We start from the raw sequence: 22,047 nt of genomic DNA, 5'->3' as shown, positions 1-22,047 counted from the left end.
TCAGCCACTGTGGTTTGCAGCCACTCCTCAATGAAAAAGTCTGCAAACACTGTTTTTTTTAACGGCAAACTCCTTTATTCAGCGTTTATACCGGTTTAAATCACCAGGTCTGTTTGTTTTGGACAGGAGGACACCTATGCAGATAATTTGGCTCACAGTAAAAACATCCTGAATGTCTGGATCAGAAACAAGGTGAGGACATATTGAGTTATCAGAGAAAATAGGTGAGCATACATTAGCAGGTGCTGGGCGAGTGGCCCGTCTGTGATGTGCAAAGCAGTGTTAGGGAAACTGCTTCATTTAGTGCATTTACTGGTTTTAATCACCTGGTCCACTCGTTTTGGAGAGGAAGAGACCTCTGATAAGATAATTCGGCTCCCAGTAACAACCTCCTGAACAATGAACACTAAAGGATATTTAAACTGGGAGCAGTTTCAGCCGGTTGTAATCTGCAGCCCTCACACTTAGATGCCACTTAATCCCCCTAAATGTTACACACTGCTTCTTCAAACTCATCCAATGCCATGCTTCACCTTGATATTTGGAATCTGCCCAATTTCACAACACTTAACCGCTGTAAGGCACTTAGCAGCTCCAAGAGGCTTGCTCAAGGGCACCTCAGCGGTAGTTAAGGAAGAGGAGAGCGTTGCTCATTCACTTCCTCCGCTGAGACGAGAGGGGGGAAGAGACGACTGTATTCGTCCTTTAATCCTCACACTTGTTTGGCATTGAGCTGCTCCTAAGCTGGTTCTGGCTGGAGGGCCTCTGGACAAATGCTTGGCATACTGATGACGGCACGGCACAAACACACACATACATACATACATACACACGCACATACTTAAGTGATAACTTGAAGAGGTGCAATTGAGGATGAAGTGTGAAAAGAGCAGTGGAGATGTCCGTGATCATTTGCAATCCTCCGTGACCAAGTGAAGAGCGTGTATATGTGAGAGAGACTGTGTGCTGTTGTTTTAGTGTGCACTGGCTACTCTTGTCCTTGAGTTTGTACAATAGCATTGTAAAGAGGTGAGAGAGGTGAGGTGGCAGTTGACCCCATCACCCGTAATTTCATATGTATGTGTTTATTCGTGTGTGCACATCATCTCCTATTTGTGTCTGGTGTATCCAGTGTAGACTAGAGAAGCCCAGGGATATCACACAATTCACTCATTTAACGATTCAAATTTGGAATAAGAGTAAGCCACTATCACAAACAAGTTCGGGTAGTGAGGAGAACGGATGTTCTCTGGCTGTGAAGTCGGCCCTCAGTCACAGTTCAAGATTGTGCTGAGAAACACTCCTGCTCTACTCCGCTCAGTATCACAAGAAAGGGGGAACAGCTCAACGTGAAGTAAAAATATCCGATGGTGGAGTGAAATGTGAACTACAGTGACACAGATATAGGTGTACAACGTTTGTGACAATGTACGAGCAACCAGCATCAATCGGCATTGCCTTTTCTGCTGATTTGATCTGAGGATCCACTGTTTTCTTTTTACTATTTTTGCTCTGCATATGTGCTTGGTTTTCTTTACCATACTGTAAAAATGTGTGTCTTAAAGTGCTGTACAAATAATGACTCTTTTGTTTCTCATTATCATTATTAGCCTACGGGGGGAGAGACATGGTCTTTATGATAATGTATATAAGTAGGATAAAGGAAGTTGGACTTCAATTTTAAAACATACATTTAACTTTGTATTTTTAAAACAATTCCTCACATTGCTGCAAATGCTGAACAAATCTTGCTATCAAGAGGTTCACCAGGCATCACATTAGTGTGTCAGATACTCCATAACTGTATTTAATGTGTTCTATCACATCAACAAAAGATCATAGAAGGTTTATATATTGTCTTTACTATTATCTTTGTTGGTTTTACAGCATTTGCTTGTTAAACAAGAAGGTTGACACTGTCCGATTATTTTTACTTATTATCAAGAAAACCCAACAATGTGTTCGTAAGACTCTCAATACTGTCTGTTCCTATCTACCCTCAGTCTGTATGTTCCCATTGATGACAAAGAGTATATCTTCATAGAGGGAACATAAACATCTACTTTAATATGTTGAAAGGTTAAGTAGCCTCTTAAAACAGCTGAGCATTGTAGTTTCTACCAAATATTACTGAGGGGCAACCTCCAGGGCTGAAAAATGAAGCCAATGCAAAAGTGCCAAAAACTGCAGTTCCTTGAATGGCCACTTGAGGCTGGCTCCAAAACTGAGTCACTACCCACAGACCCTCATGTTCAAAAATGCCCAACTTTACAGCAGAAATAAACTTGTTTACAGCCTGGTACAAAAAAAACAGTCTCTATAGCTAATTTCAACATTCCTGGCAACTGTACTGTATAATTAAGGGTGTGGCCGCTTTGAGTAGCAGGCTGTCTGCGAGGCATCACCTCAGCCACCCTCACTCCTTCCCAGCTCCACCATATTGTCCAATTATGGTCACCTTGTGTCACTCCTGGCTCCAAAAACCAAGGTAAGGAAGGCCAAAATGCCAAACTTAAGGCTTAAAAATGGGAGTCCACAAACCAATTGGTGACATCCTGGTTATATCCATTATTTTCATATTGTCTATGAATATCGCTCAAACAAGTAAATAGCGCATTTGTTGGTGGCTATTATTAGCTGCAGATAAAGACATGTTTGGTGAATTTAGGAGGATTTAAAGCAGCAGGATGGTGTATGTGGGATTAACTTAAATTAACTACAATGCCCTCGTTCACCGAAATGGCTGAATGAATCAATTACTTTATTTCGAACCAAAAAGAAAAAGAAAAACATAATAAAAAACAAACAAGACAAAGATAATGGTGTCCAAAAAGGAGTAGGTAGAAGTAAAACATATATGTCTCTACCTCTTTCTTCCATTTCTTCTCTTAACTCATATATTATTTAAAAAAATCCCCAAATTTATTCACAACTAATAAACAACTATCCCAGTCTATTTACCACCCAATTAAAAAAAATAAGTGATAAACCCAGTTTAATTATAGTCTGAGTACCACCCAGTGTTACAAAATAAATATGCACTCTCCTAACACAACCTTTTCTCATCTATATATCTGCCAAAAACTTTTGTATAATTTTTAAAATTGATTTATATTTGTGCTTGTTTCAACTCGTCACGCAGCCCATCCCACAAGTCCACCCCATGACACTGAAATATACAGACTCTTCTTGGTTGCACGAACACATTGTTGTTCATAGAAATTCAATTCTCCTCTTAAAATATAACCCCCTTCCCTGTTGCCTGGAAGTGAGTTATTTCTCGCTTCCAATATGATTGCAGTTTTAAATTTGACCAGATGTAAAAATTTCAATGCATGTGACTTTAAAAACCATGTGTTTGTGTTCCCTGTACCCCACATTGTGTACTTTCCTGATTGCTCCAAACTTCCACACAGTAAGTCAAATATGTTAGTACAAGCGATGAATACAGAGTCTGCAGTGATTTATGGTCCAGTATGTGTTTTGTTTTCTCCAGAACTGCGATGCTCTTTGCCAGCTTTGTTCTTACATAACTGATCTGAGGTTTCCAGCAGATTTTGTCTAAAATTACATTCAGAATTTAGCTTCATAGACTCTTTCCACATTAACAATCGTCATCTGTACTTTTGTGTCTGTACTGCCGTTTCCAAACAACAAAGATTTAGTTTTGTTTAATTTATTTATGCTAAACCATTGTTTTAATTTACTAATTTCTGTCGTGACCTCCTACAAAAGCTGCTGCAGATTGTCCCCAACAAAGAACATTGGTGTCTTCTGCAAATAACACAAACTTGAATTTTCTGGACACCATACATATATCATTAATGTACAAAATAAACAGTTTGGGACCTAAAACAGACCCCTGAGGGACCCCAACAGTTGTGTCTAAGCATATGTAGTGGCCCATTTGCACAAACTACTGCCTGTGTCCCATATAACTTTTTACCCAATCCAACGCAACTCCTCTTATGAAGAACAAGGTAATTGTGTGCTTGAGGACCGTCTTAATAATATGATACTCAAGAAAAAACGCAGGTGCGATGAAGAAAAGGGTCAACACACAGAAAGAAAAAAACACAGAAACACTACACCTTAGTTGAGGTTTAGGGATATGATTAAAGTCATTTTTCCTACCTTTCTTTTCTGATATATAGTAATTTTCCTTTTTTTTACATGCATATTTGTTGACATTTGGTTAGCAGTAATTTTTAATTTTAGTACAGGGACTTCTTTTTTTTTTTAAAACTCTTATGGAGGCGTGTCACTTCAAAATGGCTTCTCATTAGAATCCATTGCTGTCACCTACCTGTGCTCACTTATTAATCAAGATTGGGTGACGCCCCTACCAAGCTTATAAAATGTTTGCTTGACTCCTGTCCACCCTTTTGCACCCTGACAAAGACCTTAGTGTTTAATGCATGTGTTTAATGTAAGCAGCCATGTTTTGAAATAAAGGCTTTTTAACTTAATTCAAATGCATCTGTTCCTGCTCCACCCATGAGAAACCTCTTACACCATATCCTTGTAATGAATGAACATGTCACCCAGTGTGAGGGCGTGGCTCATTGTTGTGTTTTTAATAACTGGACTAAAATGGAGGTCTATGGCACAGAGGAAACAGCTCATCAGGCTTTGGCTAAATAGGCAACACTTGTCAGTACGATCAATGAATTGATGGCTTTGTTCTTTTCCTGCCGTTTGTCCACAATGAGAAAATGTAAAATATCACCAGCCTTATCCTCAAACATTGTCCTGGTGTTTATCTCAAGGAAAACCTACGTGCAGATGAAATTAATGAACTAGTTTAAAATGAAAAATCTGCTCCAAGAATCCACACTACGCTTTAAGTGTATTAAGCTGTTTTTTTTTTTTTTTTCACTGCTCTGTCATGCCATATTAACGTAGTAAACCTTGAAGAGAGTTTATTTTTCTCCTGTTAAACATTATAACAAAAACAAACTTGCAATCTATGAAGCAAGCTGCCAGTCTAGGGAGTCCAACCTAATGACTGTCCTTTCAACCAGCCCCAGAAGCCTGGGCTACTTATCAACCGCCAGCCAGCCATACAGGCAACATTAGAGCACAATGTACTTACTAAGGTACAGCAATCTGTCTTTCTCCCTCTCTCCCTCTCTTCTTCTCACTCTCTTTTTCTGCTCTCCCTTTCCTCCACAGTAATCAACAGCGGCTTATGTAACTCTCTCTACCTGTGCTTATCTCTCCCTAACACACACCGACAGGCACATTGGCTGCCTTACTAATAACACGCTACTTCAATCTGGGGAGGGGGAAACAGAGAGAGAGAGGCTGGGGTGGGGGGACGAGGAGCATGCGTTAGGGGTGGGGACGGGTGCACGGCAGGAATGAAAAGGAGAAAAGGGAAAGAGTGGGAACGAGGAGTAAGGAAGGAAAGGACAAAAGGAGAGAAGGTGAGAGAGGAGAATGTTCGGAGGTGACAGTAAAAGGATGATGATGAAAGGAAACAGTGCTATTCTTGCTTGCTCCTGCCCAAACAAAGCTGCTCTTTCTCTAAAACCCACTATCATTTCCCCAAACACTGACTGACTGACAGAGAGAAATGACTGCTCCTCTGAGAGACCAGAGGAGAGGAGAGTGGTGAGAAACCTGGCTGCTGGGTAATGAAACACACTCACTTTATTTCTCTCTTTCTCAAACAGAGTTTTGTGCACCAAGTGCATTGTATCCCTGTAAGCAGGCCCGTGCACTCGCTGAGATAGACACATGCACTGATGCACGCATACATAAGCAAAATCTTATGATGTTTGCTCCGCCGCTCCATCTCCCATCCTTTTATCTTTTACTTGAGAAGCTTTATTGTGCCAACTGTATCAATTGATAATACTTGGCTTTCTGAAAGACTTAATAATATGGCAGAGGCAGAAAGAAACACTTTTCACGCTATCTTCTAATTATGGGGAGAAACAAAAATGCAATGTCCTTGTTTTAAGTAACATTAGTGTGCCTGGGTACAGATGGCGTTTGAAAAAGCAGCGAGAGGAGAGACGAAGAGACTTTGAAGAGTGGAGGTGCCCTGTGCTTTAGCCTCTGTCAGAGCAGAGCTTCAACCATCTGTCTAATGTGTGTGCTGCATGTATCGATGTGCATATCTGTATGTGGTTGCGTGTGCATGTGTGTCGGCTACCACAGAGACGGTATGCACTCTAAAGATTATCGGGGGAGAAAAAAACTAAAGGCAAAGAGACGATAGTACGAGTCAAGGCTGCAGTCATCCCACCTAGAGGGTGCACCTCTCCGCTCGTATTACCTTGACCGTTCTGTTCTCGACTGCTGGACAGGCAGAGAACAGGGATTCGGTGTGGTGTCAGTCTGAAGGGGAACATCTATTATTCAAGTCAAGAGAGGAGAGAACATACCAAGCGTACAGAGGAAGGGTAATTTGTTCGAGAAATAAAAAGAGCAAACATGAACAGTCTTGAGTACAAGTAGAAACCAAACTGTAGAGCCATGCAGGTTTGTGAGGAGACTTGTAGGCCTCCATTTTCATGGCACTGAAAAGACTAACACAGGCAGCTCTGCGAAGTGGCATTTCCCTGACCTTGAAATGCATGTTGTTTTGGTATTTTTGTACCCAGCGCAGCGGGCATGGCACAAAGGTGGAAGGAGAGGCAAAAGGAGACGGGAGTTCCATGCAGATGAGGTGGCACAGAGAGATGCAGGTGTTTTAGTGAAAATTGGCTTTGATGGCACAGTGAGGGTAGAGGGCTTCATCTGTTTTCAGTGTCTACTACAAGATAATACTGAATAAAATTAACAAATTTGATTTAACATATCCCAACTGAATGTCACATTTAAAGCGCAATGCATCTATATTTAGAGAGAATACCTGTTAATTAGTCTGTACTGTGTATTACTGAATAACTTTTGCCACTATTTACAACCAGTACCAGACAGTATAAAAGATTTCCCTTTAGTTGATGACATCACTACAGCCCCTTTCCCACTGGACAAGACACCCCACCAACACCTGGCTTTTGTCTTTAGTGGGAAAGGTTACAACCAGCACTCTTTCCCAGGACAAATGACTTCGCAGTAGTCATCGATATTTATCAGCTCCAGCTTAGATCGGCTGTAATGGAAACACGACATGCAGGTGGACACTGTAACTTCTGCGACACTTTGTTATCTTAGCCACAAATTCTGTTCGTCTCCATCCACGCAGCACTCAAACATCATTCCGATATATCCTATATGTTTCTCCTTGTTCATTATTATCCTGTTTTTGGCAGAACTACTTCCATACTATGTCAAAAATCTTCTCAGTAACTATAAATGTCTCTCCCCATATTGCCATTTTTGGGTTACCTGAGGACCATAACCGATACATTTCCCAACAATAAGAAGTCCTAGCTTTCACTTCCGTACTGGCAAGACGCCATCTTCTTCATTGGAAGTCTACTAAATCTCCCTCCAGCTCTCAATGGCTGAGTGATATCATGTCCTTTCTAAGGCTAGATAAGATGAAATACTCAATTAGAGGTAAATCAGATCAGTTCTGCAATAAGTAGCAGTCTTTTTTTAACATTTTTTAACTCTCTTCAATCCCTGTCTCCTGACTGATGGACTGACTTTCACTGGCTTCCATGCTGATTTTTACAGTTTGCTGTTTTCCGGCGCTTTTGTGACGTTGAACATTGCACATCAGCAAGACAAACAGAAGGCATACTCATCTACTGGCAAAGGAAAAAGAGTTAATTGCATATTTTTAGTGGGTTTTTCCGTGTTTGAAAAAAAAAAAAAAAAAAAAGCATATACACGCTAATTTGGATGGGAAAACAAAATAAAGGTAGGACAAATATGGGTGTCCAATCTGCAGCCCATATAAAAAATCAGTCAAAGTGCTGTCTTATTATGCACAGTAACACACACACACATACACACACTATGTAAGCATATGCATCCAGCAAAAGGCTGCTGCTCAATACTGTAACAAATGTCCACCAACCAACTCACATCAAACCCGTCAATTATAACTTCCTGGGGACACTTTTCACTCCAATCAGTTTATCTTTCTCTCCTCAATCTAAAAATAGCAAATTCTAAGGGACAACAGCTGTGTGTGCTTTCTGGCTTTCTTTCCAAGTTATCTGGCAGAAGTGGCGTCTCAGTTGCACTAAACTAAAATAGCTTTGGTTAAATTTTACAGGGGTGAGTCACAAAGCAAGTAATCTTCAGGCAGTTTTGTCAGCAGTGCCATTATTGTTGCATGTAAACTTAATAACGTTTTTATAGCCTCCAACAGAGTCAGTAACTGTTCCTGTGTTGATCATGGAGTTCAAATAAACGTGCGATGTTGAGCACACCAAACACGATACCAACGGACTTTCAATACCTCCATAAACATGAATTCGGCTTTAAAAGGCACATCATGTGCTTCTGGTTGCTCATTTGGAAAGCTGCATGTTTGTGCTTTAAACTTCTGTGGAATATCATGTTTCTTGTCTACAGGGAGGGAGTCTTGACCTTTTTTTTTCCCCTGAGAGCTCCAGTATACAGAACACAACTTGGCAATAAATAATACCAAAGTGTCTGAAAAGCTCTCAAACATGGACGTCTCATGCCAGCAAAATTTCAAGGTAACTGAACCTTAATTTAATGCTATTTTGATCAGGAACAACTTGCCTATCATACAACTGCTCAATGCCAGATAATTATTCATTCAGTGTGCAAAACACACTTGTTATTAGTAACACTGGCAATCACCATCTTGAGTTGCATGATGCCATGAACGCTTGCGACTTGTTGCCATGGGAATCTTTCCCATTGCTACCTTCCATCCCACATGAAGGGAACTCGGCATCAGCCTTTTCACAGCCAATCCTTACACACACTGAGCAGCAATTTAGTTTCACATCAGAGACGAGAGCGTTTGTAGAAGCCAAGTATGTGGATCGATTGTATTTGCAGGCACTGATCAGGTAAGCATTGACCTCTGCTCGCATACAGGTCCGGGATGAAGAGCTAGGAATAGCCAACTATCGATCCAGAGCGGTCTCTGATATTATATCTGTTTCAAATGGAGGCTTGCCTAAACCAGCAGTCAGAGCACGAGATCACGGCCTGGCTGCCGTCCCTGAAGGTTAGAAAGAAAGTAAGGAGAGGGAATCGGGCCAGCACTATTTGCACAGATAAAGAGACAAAATATGCTTATCCATTCAGAAGGAATCGATAGACAGAGGAAGGGAGAGAGGAGGGCGAGGGAGAGAGGAAGGCATGGCGAGATATCCTTGTCAAGTCGATGCTGCGTTCGCTCTCTGAGTCTCTGGGGCAATTTGGCAGTTTTAGTGGATTTTGTTTCTGCTGCCTCTGACTGTGAATGATGCTAACAGTGATGTTTTTAAAGTTCCTTTCTTTATGAACAGAAGAGTGACTGCAGGGTGCATCCTGTTGATGAGGAGGTCATTTAGAGAACAGACTTCATGTTCCCAATTTAGCAGAGCAGGAGCTGGAGATCATCAGCCCATCTGCCGATGGTCACTGGAGAACATCAGTTACTTCAGCAACTTTATGTAGAATTGCTGGTTCTATGTAATTTGGTATTTGCATCACAGTCTGCTGTATTTCTGCGGACAATGTAAGGGTGTGTCTCAAATCAGTTCCCTCTTCAGTAGAAACAGTGAATCATTGAGTGAATTGGATTTCAGGCACTGATTAGGTCCCTAATTCAATAAATATGGGGACACTGGTGACTCACTGATGACCTGTGACAGGACTTCAAGGCACCACATGATAATGATGTCATATCAACAACACAGTATGTCCCTAAATTCAAGAAGATTTAGGTTTTAAACATCACAAACCACACAAACTGTAGCTGTAAGGCTCGTTTGAGATGAGCCAACGCATGCTGGTTAGATTTGTGTCCAACCTGATCCCAACTTGCTCTGACATCATGCAGCCATCAGCAATGATACCCTCACAAGATCATGGTGGACACAGTTTTTAGAGCCAGGTGCCTCAGTTGCTGTCCACCGATTGCAAGACCCAAGGCATGATGGGAAACACTTAGCTGTCGCCTGATTAGAGAGCTGATTGGCTCTCAGTTTTGACCACAAATGCCGTGTTATGAGGAAAATCCAATGCTAGATTGTCAGCTATTTGTCTCATGAGCAATGAAGGTTTAATGTGTTAACACACACAGATCTTGTGTGGCTGATAATTATAGTCATGAAGGTTATAATGTGGTCCAGGAACTACAGATGGATCTAACAGGATGTAAATATCTCTGCAACTTCCTGTATAGTCTTAGAGAGCTGCTGGAAACTGTCTGACTTGACTGCAGCTTTTTGTCTGCTGCCTGATCTTGTCTACTTTCCAAGCGAGGTGCAGTTCATCTCAATGAGCCTACTGTCTTCTTCTCAGGGGACTTTTATCAGCGTTGTCACCGGAACAGAATTGACATTAGGACGTCCTCAGGGTGACTATCTGGACACTGCACCACTTTCTGGACCACAATCCAGTCTGACACAAATCTATTTGTGTCTCCCTTTTTCCTCTGCCTCTCCTTTCTTGTTCTGTACTTACATTTTTGGCAGTCACAGGAGAGTTTTAATTTGCAGCCCATTTCTCTCCTAATGGCAGCGAGTGTGTGTATGTGTGTGGGTGTGTATGTCTCGTGTGCGTATGCCTGTACAGTAACCGAGAGAAGAAAAAGATGAGTCAATGATGTCGGCATACTACTCTCAGGGCCCTTCTAAAGTCCTCAATGTTTTTAATCACCAGCAACTCTAACATCTAATTGATCATTAACATTTCTCCTGCTGATCCTTAACCCTCTGGAGACACCTTGCAGAACATCTCTTATTATTATCATTGTTTCTGTGTGTGTAGGCGCATATACAAGTGGATCTTTGTGTATTTCCGTTTTAAAGCAGGTACAGTAGGTCGGGTGCTAGTGAGGACAGCAATTAATGTATCCAAGGGTGTTAGCAGACTCACAGTGTTTAACACCTCCTGCTCTATGTATATAACAGTGTATTGACCAGTGATCCACTGTCTACATGCTACAGGAGAAAAACTGTGTCTTGTTATGATAGCTGTAATTAAATCCAGTATTTAGTTTAAAGATTTTCTGTTAGCTTGAAGCCAGACTCAGTCCCATTCATATTTTAAACCCCCTCATTTTATTACCAGAAACTGCAGATAGGCCTACTTCTGCAGTGGTGAGTTCTCTTGTGAGGGCTACAGGCATCCTTCTGCGGTTGTAAGGACAATTGCGATTCGACCACAACTTAACTTTCACGCTGTAAATCATTCAACAAGTCATCAAATAAAAGAACACTGCTTCATTGCCAGGCCACAAGCGGTGCTCTGTAGGCTAACATTAGCAGTCTGCACTCATATTAAACGAGCTATAACTAGTGCAGCAACTTCCCTGCTGGATTTACATTACATTTGCGGTGTCATCTGCAATCAAAGTGGACAAATGCAACATGAAGGTAAGTCAAAATGTGGCACTGTAATGAACAAATCAGCAATGACAATGCAACCTAAGCTAGCGTGCTAGTTAGCTACTGAGACATTGGAATGCTAGTGATTTCTTTTGCCATGCTTGTTAGAACTGAAAGAACCGTAAAACACAAAAATTACATAAAACTGAGAAAATACCACGGTTATCATAGCTTTTAAATCCTTATTAACAAGGAAAATACATTTTTTGTTGCTGATGATTTCTCATACAACTTGCTTTGAAGTGTGCCTCTAAAAAAATCTCAGTTTGGAAGGGTATCACTTTGACCTGGGACACCCTACCCTAGATTTGAATGCGCAAAACAGAGGGATGTAGCCCAAGTGGAAGGGGCAAAGGTTGTATTGGGATTGGGCCCAACATTTGCACACTATTCAAAGTGGCATCGCTTGGTAAAAAAGACAAGCCAATAGCACTTTTCACTAGGACCGTTACATGAAAGAAGCTGGATAGGTGCAATTTAGATTAATTTGGTTTTAGAAGCCACGTGGTAATATTTGGAAGGTACATCAAAATGTGGCATTGTACTGTAGAGAAACCCTTTAAAAATGCTCTTATTATTCCCATTGGTAGAAGAAGTGTTGTCAAAAATGTCAATTTATCAATACATATCGATTCTGAATATCTGAAACGGTTTCAATACTCATTTTCCTCAGTATTGATACTATTGATCCTACTAGTTGACACACACACCGCTGCAGTACCCCCATAGCTCCGCCTCCTCTCACTGTCTCACAGTGCCGTCTTCTTGTTACTCGTCTCATTCACTCCAGTTGCATAGGCTTTTGTGGCATGGTTTTATTGTTTTTTACTTGCACTTTATTGCATTTTGAATGTGTGACATTCTAAGAGGCTCTTGAACGTGTGCACTACCGCAAGAAGAATATTATTTTCATTAATGTAAAACAGTTTTAATTATTATCAATGTTCACTACAGTCATTCTGCTGTTCTGTGCTACTCGCTGTTGTTGTATTGAATATCAATATTTTTCAAGGTATTGCACAGAATTTAGCAATTCCAATACTGTGACACCACAAGATGGAAGTGAACCGCTGCAGCACTCTGTCTGGACATGCTCGTGACAATGCTCCACTTTAAAAATGACCTTGTGCCAGTCAAGAATGAACACAATGAATTATTCAGTCTCTTCTGAGCCCAACCTATGCATCAAAGTCTTGCCTTCCTGTGACCAGCACCACCTGTGTTGAATTCTTTTTTCCATTCACGGCTTGTGTACCGAGCTGGGGGTCTGAAAATCAGATGTGCATGTGGCTGTGGTTGAACACATATGTTTCCTGTGGCCGTGCTGTGTGTTGCATGACTATGTTGGTTTGTAAGGAGTCCCCTGGGTCTAAGTAGCATGGTGGCATGACAGGTCCGTTAGTAAAGACAGATCCACAGGAGATGTGCCCACTTCACCTACACATGTGTTGATGAGGGTAGAAATAGCCCCATCTCCCCCCCCCCCCCCCCCCCCCCCCCCACCTTTCCCTTCCGCTGCCCCCCCTCCCTAGCTCTCCTTTCGCTTCCTCTCTCTTCTCATTTCCTCTCCTTCCCACGTCTGTGCTCATCTACGCCCTGTGCTGCTCGCTTTTCTTTCCATTTTCTCTGCCTCTGTCTCGTGCACTACACCCTGTCTCCTTTTCTCCTCTCCTTTGTTTTCCCTTCCTCCGCTTCCCCCTCTCCTCTCGCTCCCTCTCCTCCTCTGCTCAGTGTGTATAGACAGGCGTGCACTTCACCGCCAGCAGTGATTTATTCTGCTTAGGCAAATGAGTGTGGCTTACAGCATGCTGCTCCCTTTCTGCTTCATCAGTACACATTGCACATAACACTGGAGCAGGGTGCAGCCTGTAGGCACACACACAACCCCTGAAATGGATCTAAGAGACATGCTGGAGGGTTTCTTCTGCAACACAATGGACTGATGTGATTCATTCTTGTGTTTTGGATGTAGCGGAATGTGTAATTGAGCATGTATATTACGCGGCTTGTGTCTCTCATGTAATCACTGTTTTTACGACGGCGCCGTCAGCTGTGGCCGCCATGGTCAGAAAATTTGCTTAGAGGTAAGTGACTCAATAGGCAAGACTTGTTGTGGCTGAAACGGATTTGTTTTTGTAACATTAGAGTGAATATTTTTCCAATGCTGGTACATATTAATTTTATATATTGGTTGACTCAGGTCTTTCCCTGCACACAGATGTTGGATATCCTTTGTTCCAGTACTTCTGCCTCTCTTCAATGTATCATTATGTCTTAACACACACAGCAAATGTTTTCAGCACGTCATTTTTTGTCACATTTCAAGCTTTCCATGCTCATCTAACTACACTATGCACAGGAGAAAGAAAGAAGGTGTGGTCCAGTACTACGTAAAATGAACACATTACAAGTGGATGTGACTGACACATGGTGCTACAATAAACTGCAGACTTACTGTACTGTTACACTTGAGTTTGCTATTTTACAGTTTCAGCACAGACAAGCGCAGATAAATATGTCACTTCCAGATGCCATCTTTGTTTGGCTGAAGGAAATATGTAGCTACTTCAGCAATAGGTAAAAAAAAATCTTCTGTATCGTGCAACACACTGGTTATTTATTTATTGAGATGTGTGTTTAAGTATTTAAGGATTCTGGAAGCAGTTTCAAAACTGCAGCAAGTGGTTTTATCTATCCTTCTGAAAAGCAGTTGCAAATTTACCAATAGTGATGGATGTATCCATACAGTACATAAAATATTCACATGACCACATGCAGAAGACAGACATTTAACAAAGTGTAATTATTTTCAAAATATATAAAATAATCAGTCTAAGTGTGCTCATGAATGGCTTGAGTAAATCACACACACAGTGTATCGATGTACACATACATGTGTGTGAGCTTTGTGTCTGTGTTAAGAGAGAGGAGGCGCTGCCCCATGGATACCTGTGACCTGGTCGACGAGGATGCGGGAGGTGATGATGCGTCCGTACTGGGAGAAGAGCTGCTCCAGCTCCTTCTGAGTCATAGTCTTGGGCAGGCCGCTAACATACAGGTTGGCGTCACGGATGGAGGCTGAGCTGGGTCGTGCATATGACACCTGTGGGAGAAGATACAGAGTCTTAGGGCTTGTATAAATAAATTAGGGCTCCAGTACTTTATTACCCATTAACATCCTGGAGGGTTTAAATCTAAACAAGATTAAAGAGCGAGAGGAATGAGGATTTTGTGTGAGTGTGTGTGTGTGTGTGTGTATGTGTGTTTTGGATGGGCAGGGGTGCGGGTCATTGGATCCACAGGGAGTAAAATGTGACTGTGTTTTCTTAGCACACCTTGCTGTGGGGATTATCGTTGTCAGGAAAAGATTTAGCTGCTTAGAACACTGGAGAGATAACACTTGAGTCGTTTGCCAGGGGAGGCAGAGGAAACTTTGTTCCCTTGAGTAGAAACCACAGGTGTTTTACTTTGAATGGTTGGCTCAGGTACCCGGGGGAACAGGATTAATAGTACTAGGACTCTGACCAAAAAGTTTCTTCATTCACCGTATTGATTTCACAATACTGACTTAGAGTTAATATGTCTGCAGATGTCTTTTTTTCAGCAAGCTTTTTAATTAACACACAAGCCTCATAATAAGTAACCAAAAGCCTTTTAAGATTTTCACCAAGTGCCATTTATTCTTGCAAACCCCGCAGAGTGGATTTCACAGTTTGGTTTTATTAAGGTGGCGTGCAGTGTGAGTAAAACCTTTAACACACTCTCTAACGCAGAGCATCTGTCCTGCGAGTTTAGTGCATTGGAAACCACCGTCAGTGATCACATCTGTCCAGGTCAAACTGATCACTATAAACAGATGATTATTATAACAGACTATGTCCTTTTTGTTTATCTCTCATACAGATTATGATCTAATTGACATTTGTTTATCCATTACATGAATATAGAGTCATACGCTTTGCTGTTTACTGAATTGTATTGACTGTTACTGTACAGCACGCTGTTTCAAACAGTCATTACGTGGGCGGTCATTATCAGTCTGCTTGATGAGGGTGGCTTCAACCACAGGTGTTTTTCCTGTGCGCATTCTTTTTCTGTCTCCATCACTAGCAGCCATGACTGTGTCTTGTTGTTTCCGTGCTGCATCTTGTTGGCTTGTTTTTGCAGTTTGTCATAAGCTTTGAAGAGACAACATTTTTACTTTCTATTTCCTTCATGATTTGGTAGCATGATTGGAAGCAGATAAGTTACTGTGAGGCAAAATATATTGGGAGTAAAGTAAAACATACATAAATACATGAATATAAAAGGATTGCTGTAGCTTTAAATGTTTTTTTCCATATGTTGTAATGTATGAAAACATCCAAAACAAACACTGTGAGTACTTGATTACTACGAGCAAATAATTTAAAGGAGCAGTGTGGAACATATAGGTAGATTTGGTGGCGTCTAGCTGTGAGGACTGCAGATTTAAAGCACCTGAAACTTCTCCTGATTAAAATTCTTTCAGTTTCCATTGTTCAGGAGATTTTTAATGTTAGAGGATCTGCAGAGCTCTCCTCCTCTCCAAACAAAACGGACGAGGTGATTATAAACCAGTAAAAATCGGTATTTCCACTACACAGGAACATCACAGACGGGCCTCGTGTGCTAACAATATTTCAGAGTCTGAGTTAAATTTCCTCCTCCCCTCTAAAACAAACAGACCTGGTGATTTAAGCAAGTAAAAACACTGAATAAAGCAGTTTTACATTACAAACAAGTGTTTCTTGGACGCTGTTTGGCATGTTGGAGACAGGCCGTTAGACTAGCACCTGCTAATGTGTGCTCACTTTATTTCTGATAACTTAAGACCCAGATGTTCAAGAGGTTTTTACCAGGAGGCGAATCATCCACAGTCTCTTCCCCTCCAAAACAAACAGACCAGGTGATTAAAACTGGTGAAAACACAGAATAAAGCAATTTCATATTTAAAAATGTGCGTTTTTCCGATGCTGCTTGTTGCGGAGGGGCTTCTAACTGCGATAGCCAATGCGAAAACACGAATAGACCTATGAGATACCAGTGTTTGGTCCATTCTGGGCTACTGTAGAAACATGGTGGTGCAACATGGTGATCTCCATAAAGGAGGACCCGCTCCCTATGTAGATATAAATGGCTCATTCTAAGGTAACAAAAACACAATAATTTTTTATTTTCAGGTGATTATACACACACACACAAAACATACTTATTATATTATATTCCACTTCTGCCAATATATCCTGCTGAATCCTATACACTACACCTTTAAACAGCATTTGTTTAGGGATGATTCTGTCTGGCTTTTTGATCCATATGAGCAGTTTATCTCTGTAGCAGTGATCACTATGAGCGGTTTGCACTGTACTTGGAGTAAATCATACATTCTTACATACTATGCGCTGTAAAACCCTGTGCAACCATAAACATACAAAAACACACATGCACATAAATTCTATTACAGTCTTGCTCTTGCAATCTTCTCCTGGACAGCAATGTCAGAGAGAGGGAGCAAAAAGACTTCCTCACACACTCACCCACACAATTTCTCCTGCTGTCACACGCTGCTCCTCCTCCTCATTTCCACACACGTACAGAAACACTTATCCTCATGCACATGCCTATAATCACGCGTACAGCTTTCAATGCTCTCTTCCAGTCATTCACATTCTTCTACCTGGAGTATACTGTGTATGAATGTCATCTCTAATGATGTAAATGGTGAGGACTGGATAACTGGTTCTAGTGTGCTGTGCGGTTCCCAGCAGCAGCTCTCTACCAGTGAACTTTCACTTGTCAAACGTTGTCCCCAACATCCTCATGTGCAGACCCGATTCTGCTCGAGCGAAAGTTGCGTAAATCCCGTTACTACTGCTGCTGACTGGAGCAGCTTTCCCTTGCACTACTTTCATTACCTCTGACATGTGGAGACATAAGCCATCAAATAAGGTTAAAGTCAGGCAAATATGGTGGATATGCAGTCATATCCTTGAGCAACAGCATGGAAATCCTGCTGAACTCTAACGGTGGGAGAATGGGATTGGGAACAGCTGGCTTTCCCCATGTCTCACTTTTCTTTCACACGTCTTCTCTCTTTGGCCTCTCTGCTCAGCTCCTCTGTCTTCCTCTTCCTCTCTGCATCTCTCTCCTTCGTCGCCTGGATCTTTTTCCCTCTGCTTCCTTCCTGCACGCTGCCTCACTAAACCTTTCTCTCTCTTCCAGATTCTGACGCTTTTTGCTCCTCTTTTCTTCTCTGTGCAGCTCTCCCTCATTTTCTCTCCTTGTCAGCCAACTCCAGATGTCTAATCCATCAACACCTCCTCAAGCTGTGAGCGGTATTGTGTACAAGTGTGGTGTGCTGCGCGTGTGAAACAGGAAAGTGTGTGTGCCTGTGAGTGTGTGTGTGCAGGAAAGTTCGAAAAAGTGTGCGAGATTATGTGCATGCATGTCACTGTGAGCTCTTCTCACCTTTGGCATGCTGCTTCCCCTCACACCTCGGAAGGAAAGCAGCATCGCAGCCATCGCTGACAAAATCTGAGGTGTCATGGTGGAGGACACCGCGGCAGCGAAACCAACTCAAAGACACTACAGAGACACACATCGCCCGAGAGCATGTGAATCTCTGGGCCAAGCGTTTCCTCACAAGTGTAGTGGCAGAGAGTGGGAAGGGTGTGACATGAAAGAGCGCCAAATTTAATTTTAGAATTACCGTGCTGCCTTTTAATTTACCTTGTTACCTTTAGGGTATTTCAGTCTGTTGTGGAGAGAGAAAGCAAGGAAAGAGGGTAGTGGGAGGAAGGAAATGAAGTGTGAAAGAGCGAAAGTGCCAGATGCAGAGTTGTCTTCTGTCATTACGAGGACCGCCTTTATGTCAGGAACAACTTGAGGCAACCTCTTGTGTCATGAGAGTGTGAGAGTGAAAATCTGTGAATTAAAACTGCAACACTCAATAAAGACCTCATGAATTTCCTGCTACGTAAATGACATTCAACCTCTTCTGGTCTGTACGTTTAAAACCCCCTACAGTACTTTCAATTAAAGGGATAGTTTGGATATTTTTAAGTAGGGTTCTTTGATGTTCTTATCTATTGTCATTGTCATCTATTGTATTACGGACAGTAGATGGCAGCCAGCACACAATCAGAGCCAAACTCAATTGACAAATACAGTAATTTTACCTCACAGAACACACAAGCTGCTGGTGTGTTGCCATCAGTTAGTTAGTTTTTGTTATTGCGTGACTTTGGGGGGTTGAAAGTGTTAGTTTGCATTTACCAAAGTCACACAATAACATAAATAAACTATGCGATAAAGGCAGCAAAACACCAGCAGCTCCCGTGTTCTGTGAGGTAAAATTACAGTTTCTGTCAAAGGAGTCTGGTAGCTCAAAGAGAGCACAGTTCTTCTTTGGAAAAGGGCTCTATGACGAGAAGATAAAGCAGTAAAAATATTCTAAATATAGTGTACACCTAAACCAGTGGGCCTTTTTTAAGCGAGCTAAAATATGTTTTGCTGCTGCCCCCCCCGCCACAGCAGTACATTGGTTAGCTTAAGTGGCAGCACTCCTGACTGCTTCTCCAAACTATGTAATGTATGTATTACACCGGCTATGGATAAGTGACTCATACAACAGCACTCCAAAAATCTGATCTATCCCCTTAAGTTTCCATGTAGGCTGTCATATTATTGAGAACAGTGCATACACAAGCAAGTGCACCCAGTCTTTTGGGTCATACACACATGTGCAATTGTTGCTCAGTGAGAGTCCTGCTTTGCTGAAACTGTAGGTTGCAATGACCAAATCATGCATGCGGACAACTAATGCACACACACAAACACTGCTCCACCGACCATAAACACATCACACCACCACAAATCCTGCCTCAAACAAGCCAAAATGTACACACATATTCACGTATACAACACATGCAGAAAGCACATCACACACACATCATATACTACTCTCTATTGGTCTCTTTTTTCTGTGGCACAAGTTAGACTAGAGGCGAGATGCTGTTTGAACCAAGGCCAGGCCAGGCAGCGCATATTGTCCGGGGGGAATAGCGGGATTCTCCCAGGGATTCCCTATTCACAGCTACAGGATAATCCTATCCTATTAGATTAGATTAGATTAGATCAGATGACAGAAAGCGAGAATCCAGGGATTACTACGGAGCAACAGATTACTGCCCAGCTTAAAGCAACAACATATCGGCAGGCATGGAAGGGACGACAGTGGAGGATACGAGAGAGGCGAAAACAAGCTCGGCGGGAAGACTGATGTGTTGATGTTAAACAACGGTAAAAACAACTGCTTGTAAGGTTTAATTTTTAGTCGTCAAAACATGTTTGGAGGAGGGACGGCGCAATGTTGGCATTGATGTATCTGTTTTACCTGACAAATACCAACAACACTGCACATTAGTCATGCCATTAAAATGCAATAACAGAGCCCTCAATTATTTTGCAAAACATGTGATGATTGACGTGTTTCTTCCCTTTCACTCAGAGATATATATAATTTTACCTTTACGTTCTGACATTTAGAGAGTAATTAGCGTATCAGCCATAGTTGCAAGCATTTTAATGTGTCTCTTTGATTTGAATGGTCTGTTTCTCTGATGCTTGTGCATGTTAATCCCATCTTGCCCCCCCCATCTCATTTACTAACAGCCTCACTATCTAAAAGGGCTTTGAGCAAGAAGAAAGCAGGCTTATAAGTTAAGTTTAGCATGACATCCACAACTTTATAAAATTGTACGAAATTCATGTTTACGTTTTGCGGTAATACTTGACAGATGTTTAGTTGCTGAAAAATATCGTGTGTAGTATAGTAATTAGACTTGTTTGTCTGTACATGTGTCAGTTACCTTGATCGTTTTGGTCTGAAGTCTGAGTCCATTTAACGTGTTGATGGCTTTCTCTGCGTCCTTTGGATCAATGTAGTTGACAAAGCCGTAGCCCAGACTCTGTCCTGAAATACGAGAGAGAGAGAGAGAGAGAGAGATAGAGAGAGAGAGAGAGAGAGAGAGAGAGAAAAGCTTTTAAAATGTTATCTCCGTTCAATTTGTTTGTTCTTCAATTTGCTCACTGATGACAAGGAAAAATCTTAATTTATACCCATCATCCATACTTCAAGATTTGAAAGGAGACAGAGACAGCCCTCGTTAGATGAGAAACACTTTCAAAATCTGTAGCATATTTCACACTGACTCATATTTCTTCTCTTTCTTTCATGCTTTTTGTATTGTGTTTTTTGAAATTGTTGATAGTCTCAGGCAAAAAAGGTTACAAGTGACATTTAGACGACTCAGTAATGTGGCAGTGTGATTCCTTGACCACAGTTTGATCCCTGGCGCCTTTGTCCCTCCTAAACTGAAACCCAGGCCGTCTCCTATCCCCACACACCCTCTTGGATGTCATACATCTTTTCCTCGAAAAATCCTTTCCAACATCTCTTCATCACGACTGACAAGATCACAGTGACTCCTGCCCGCAGCGCCAAGATTCTCGGTGTGACTTTTGTCAACTATGTGTCATGTGAAGCCAGCTCTGTTGCCATAGCCCTGCAGATTTGTACTTTACATCATGTGATGAATGAGACAGCCCCTCTCCAGCTCCATGTACTGTACACTTTAACAGACCCCTTCTAATCAATTAATACTTATAAAGACCAGCAAATGATCATTTAAGAGACAACCCAAGCAAATAAAAAGAAGTCATGACAATTATAATCTTGTTGTGAATAGAGACTGTGTCTAGACTCTGATGCTTTCACTTCTTGTTATTGGTTGCTTGCTGTATTGGCGATCTTGGAGCTTAAGGGAATTTACTCTACTAATGCATTTATTTTTAGGTGCTGAAGATGGAAGTGTCAATACTGAGAGTATGTCATACATTAGACTCAAAATCTCCCTGAATAATGGGAGTGGAACTTTCACTCAGCCCAGCCAAATAAGCATACATTTCTTTTTTACTTTCAGTACATACAAAGTACAACTGGACATACTACTTCATCATAATATTGTGCTTCGACCTTCAACTCTTGCTCATATATCCACGGCAGTCCATAGCGTGAAAGTTGAAGTAAAAAGAAAAAGTACATGATTTGGAACGCAGCAAATCTTATTATTATCTATTAACGTTACCTTGGAGATACAAAAACCCGCCATTCACCAAGCTTGCCAAAGACAGACGTCAATCCAGAGAGCTCTGCTGTTGTTACTTTGTAGTGTAAGTTGTTTTAGCTTTTAAGTTATAACTGCACACACTGTGAATTATTTGGGATTGATTGATTGATTGATATTATAGTCACTGTGGCTTCTGACAGCTGTCAGTGAGCTGTCATTTGCCTATACCTCAGTTGATGTGACATAGTTTCCGCAGCACAGAGGGTTGTGGGTCAGAATAGTCAGAAAAGTATGCCGACTTGCATCCTGGTATTTTTGGCATTCTGCATATAGCATACTATGCATTGGGATGGTGCCCTCTTATCGGCGTACATACATGTGTAAAAACCAAAATCAATATGGTCTGT

General features: G+C 41.6%; 1 protein-coding gene and 1 long non-coding RNA gene across 15 annotated transcripts in view; one reads left to right on the top strand and one right to left on the bottom strand.

Annotated features, from left to right (window-relative positions):
• elavl4 (ELAV like neuron-specific RNA binding protein 4) overlaps positions 1 to 22,047 on the bottom strand; it is a 107,898-nt gene that overhangs the window by 18,991 nt on the left and 66,860 nt on the right. For 8 of the 14 annotated variants that reach the window (XM_078168743.1, XM_078168745.1, XM_078168744.1 and 5 more), the window contains 2 exons: positions 20,381 to 20,484; positions 14,440 to 14,592 (listed from right to left, as the gene is read on the bottom strand). In XM_078168743.1, the coding sequence (XP_078024869.1) occupies positions 14,440 to 14,592; positions 20,381 to 20,484 (257 nt within the window). Of the gene's footprint in view, positions 1 to 14,438; positions 14,593 to 20,380; positions 20,485 to 22,047 lie in introns of all 14 variants that reach the window. The other 6 variants (XM_078168746.1, XM_033621663.2, XM_078168749.1 and 3 more) reach the window with 1 other exon arrangement.
• The window catches only part of LOC144463666 (uncharacterized), a 142,238-nt gene that overhangs the window by 88,181 nt on the left and 32,010 nt on the right, over positions 1 to 22,047 (top strand). The gene's annotated exons all lie outside the window — the stretch shown is intronic.

The sequence above is a fragment of the Epinephelus lanceolatus genome, chromosome 6 (assembly GCF_041903045.1).
Source record: "Epinephelus lanceolatus isolate andai-2023 chromosome 6, ASM4190304v1, whole genome shotgun sequence".
Taxonomy (NCBI): domain Eukaryota; kingdom Metazoa; phylum Chordata; class Actinopteri; order Perciformes; family Serranidae; genus Epinephelus; species Epinephelus lanceolatus.
Note: the sequence above shows the minus strand (reverse complement) of the source record. Positions and strands in the feature narration are given on the sequence as shown.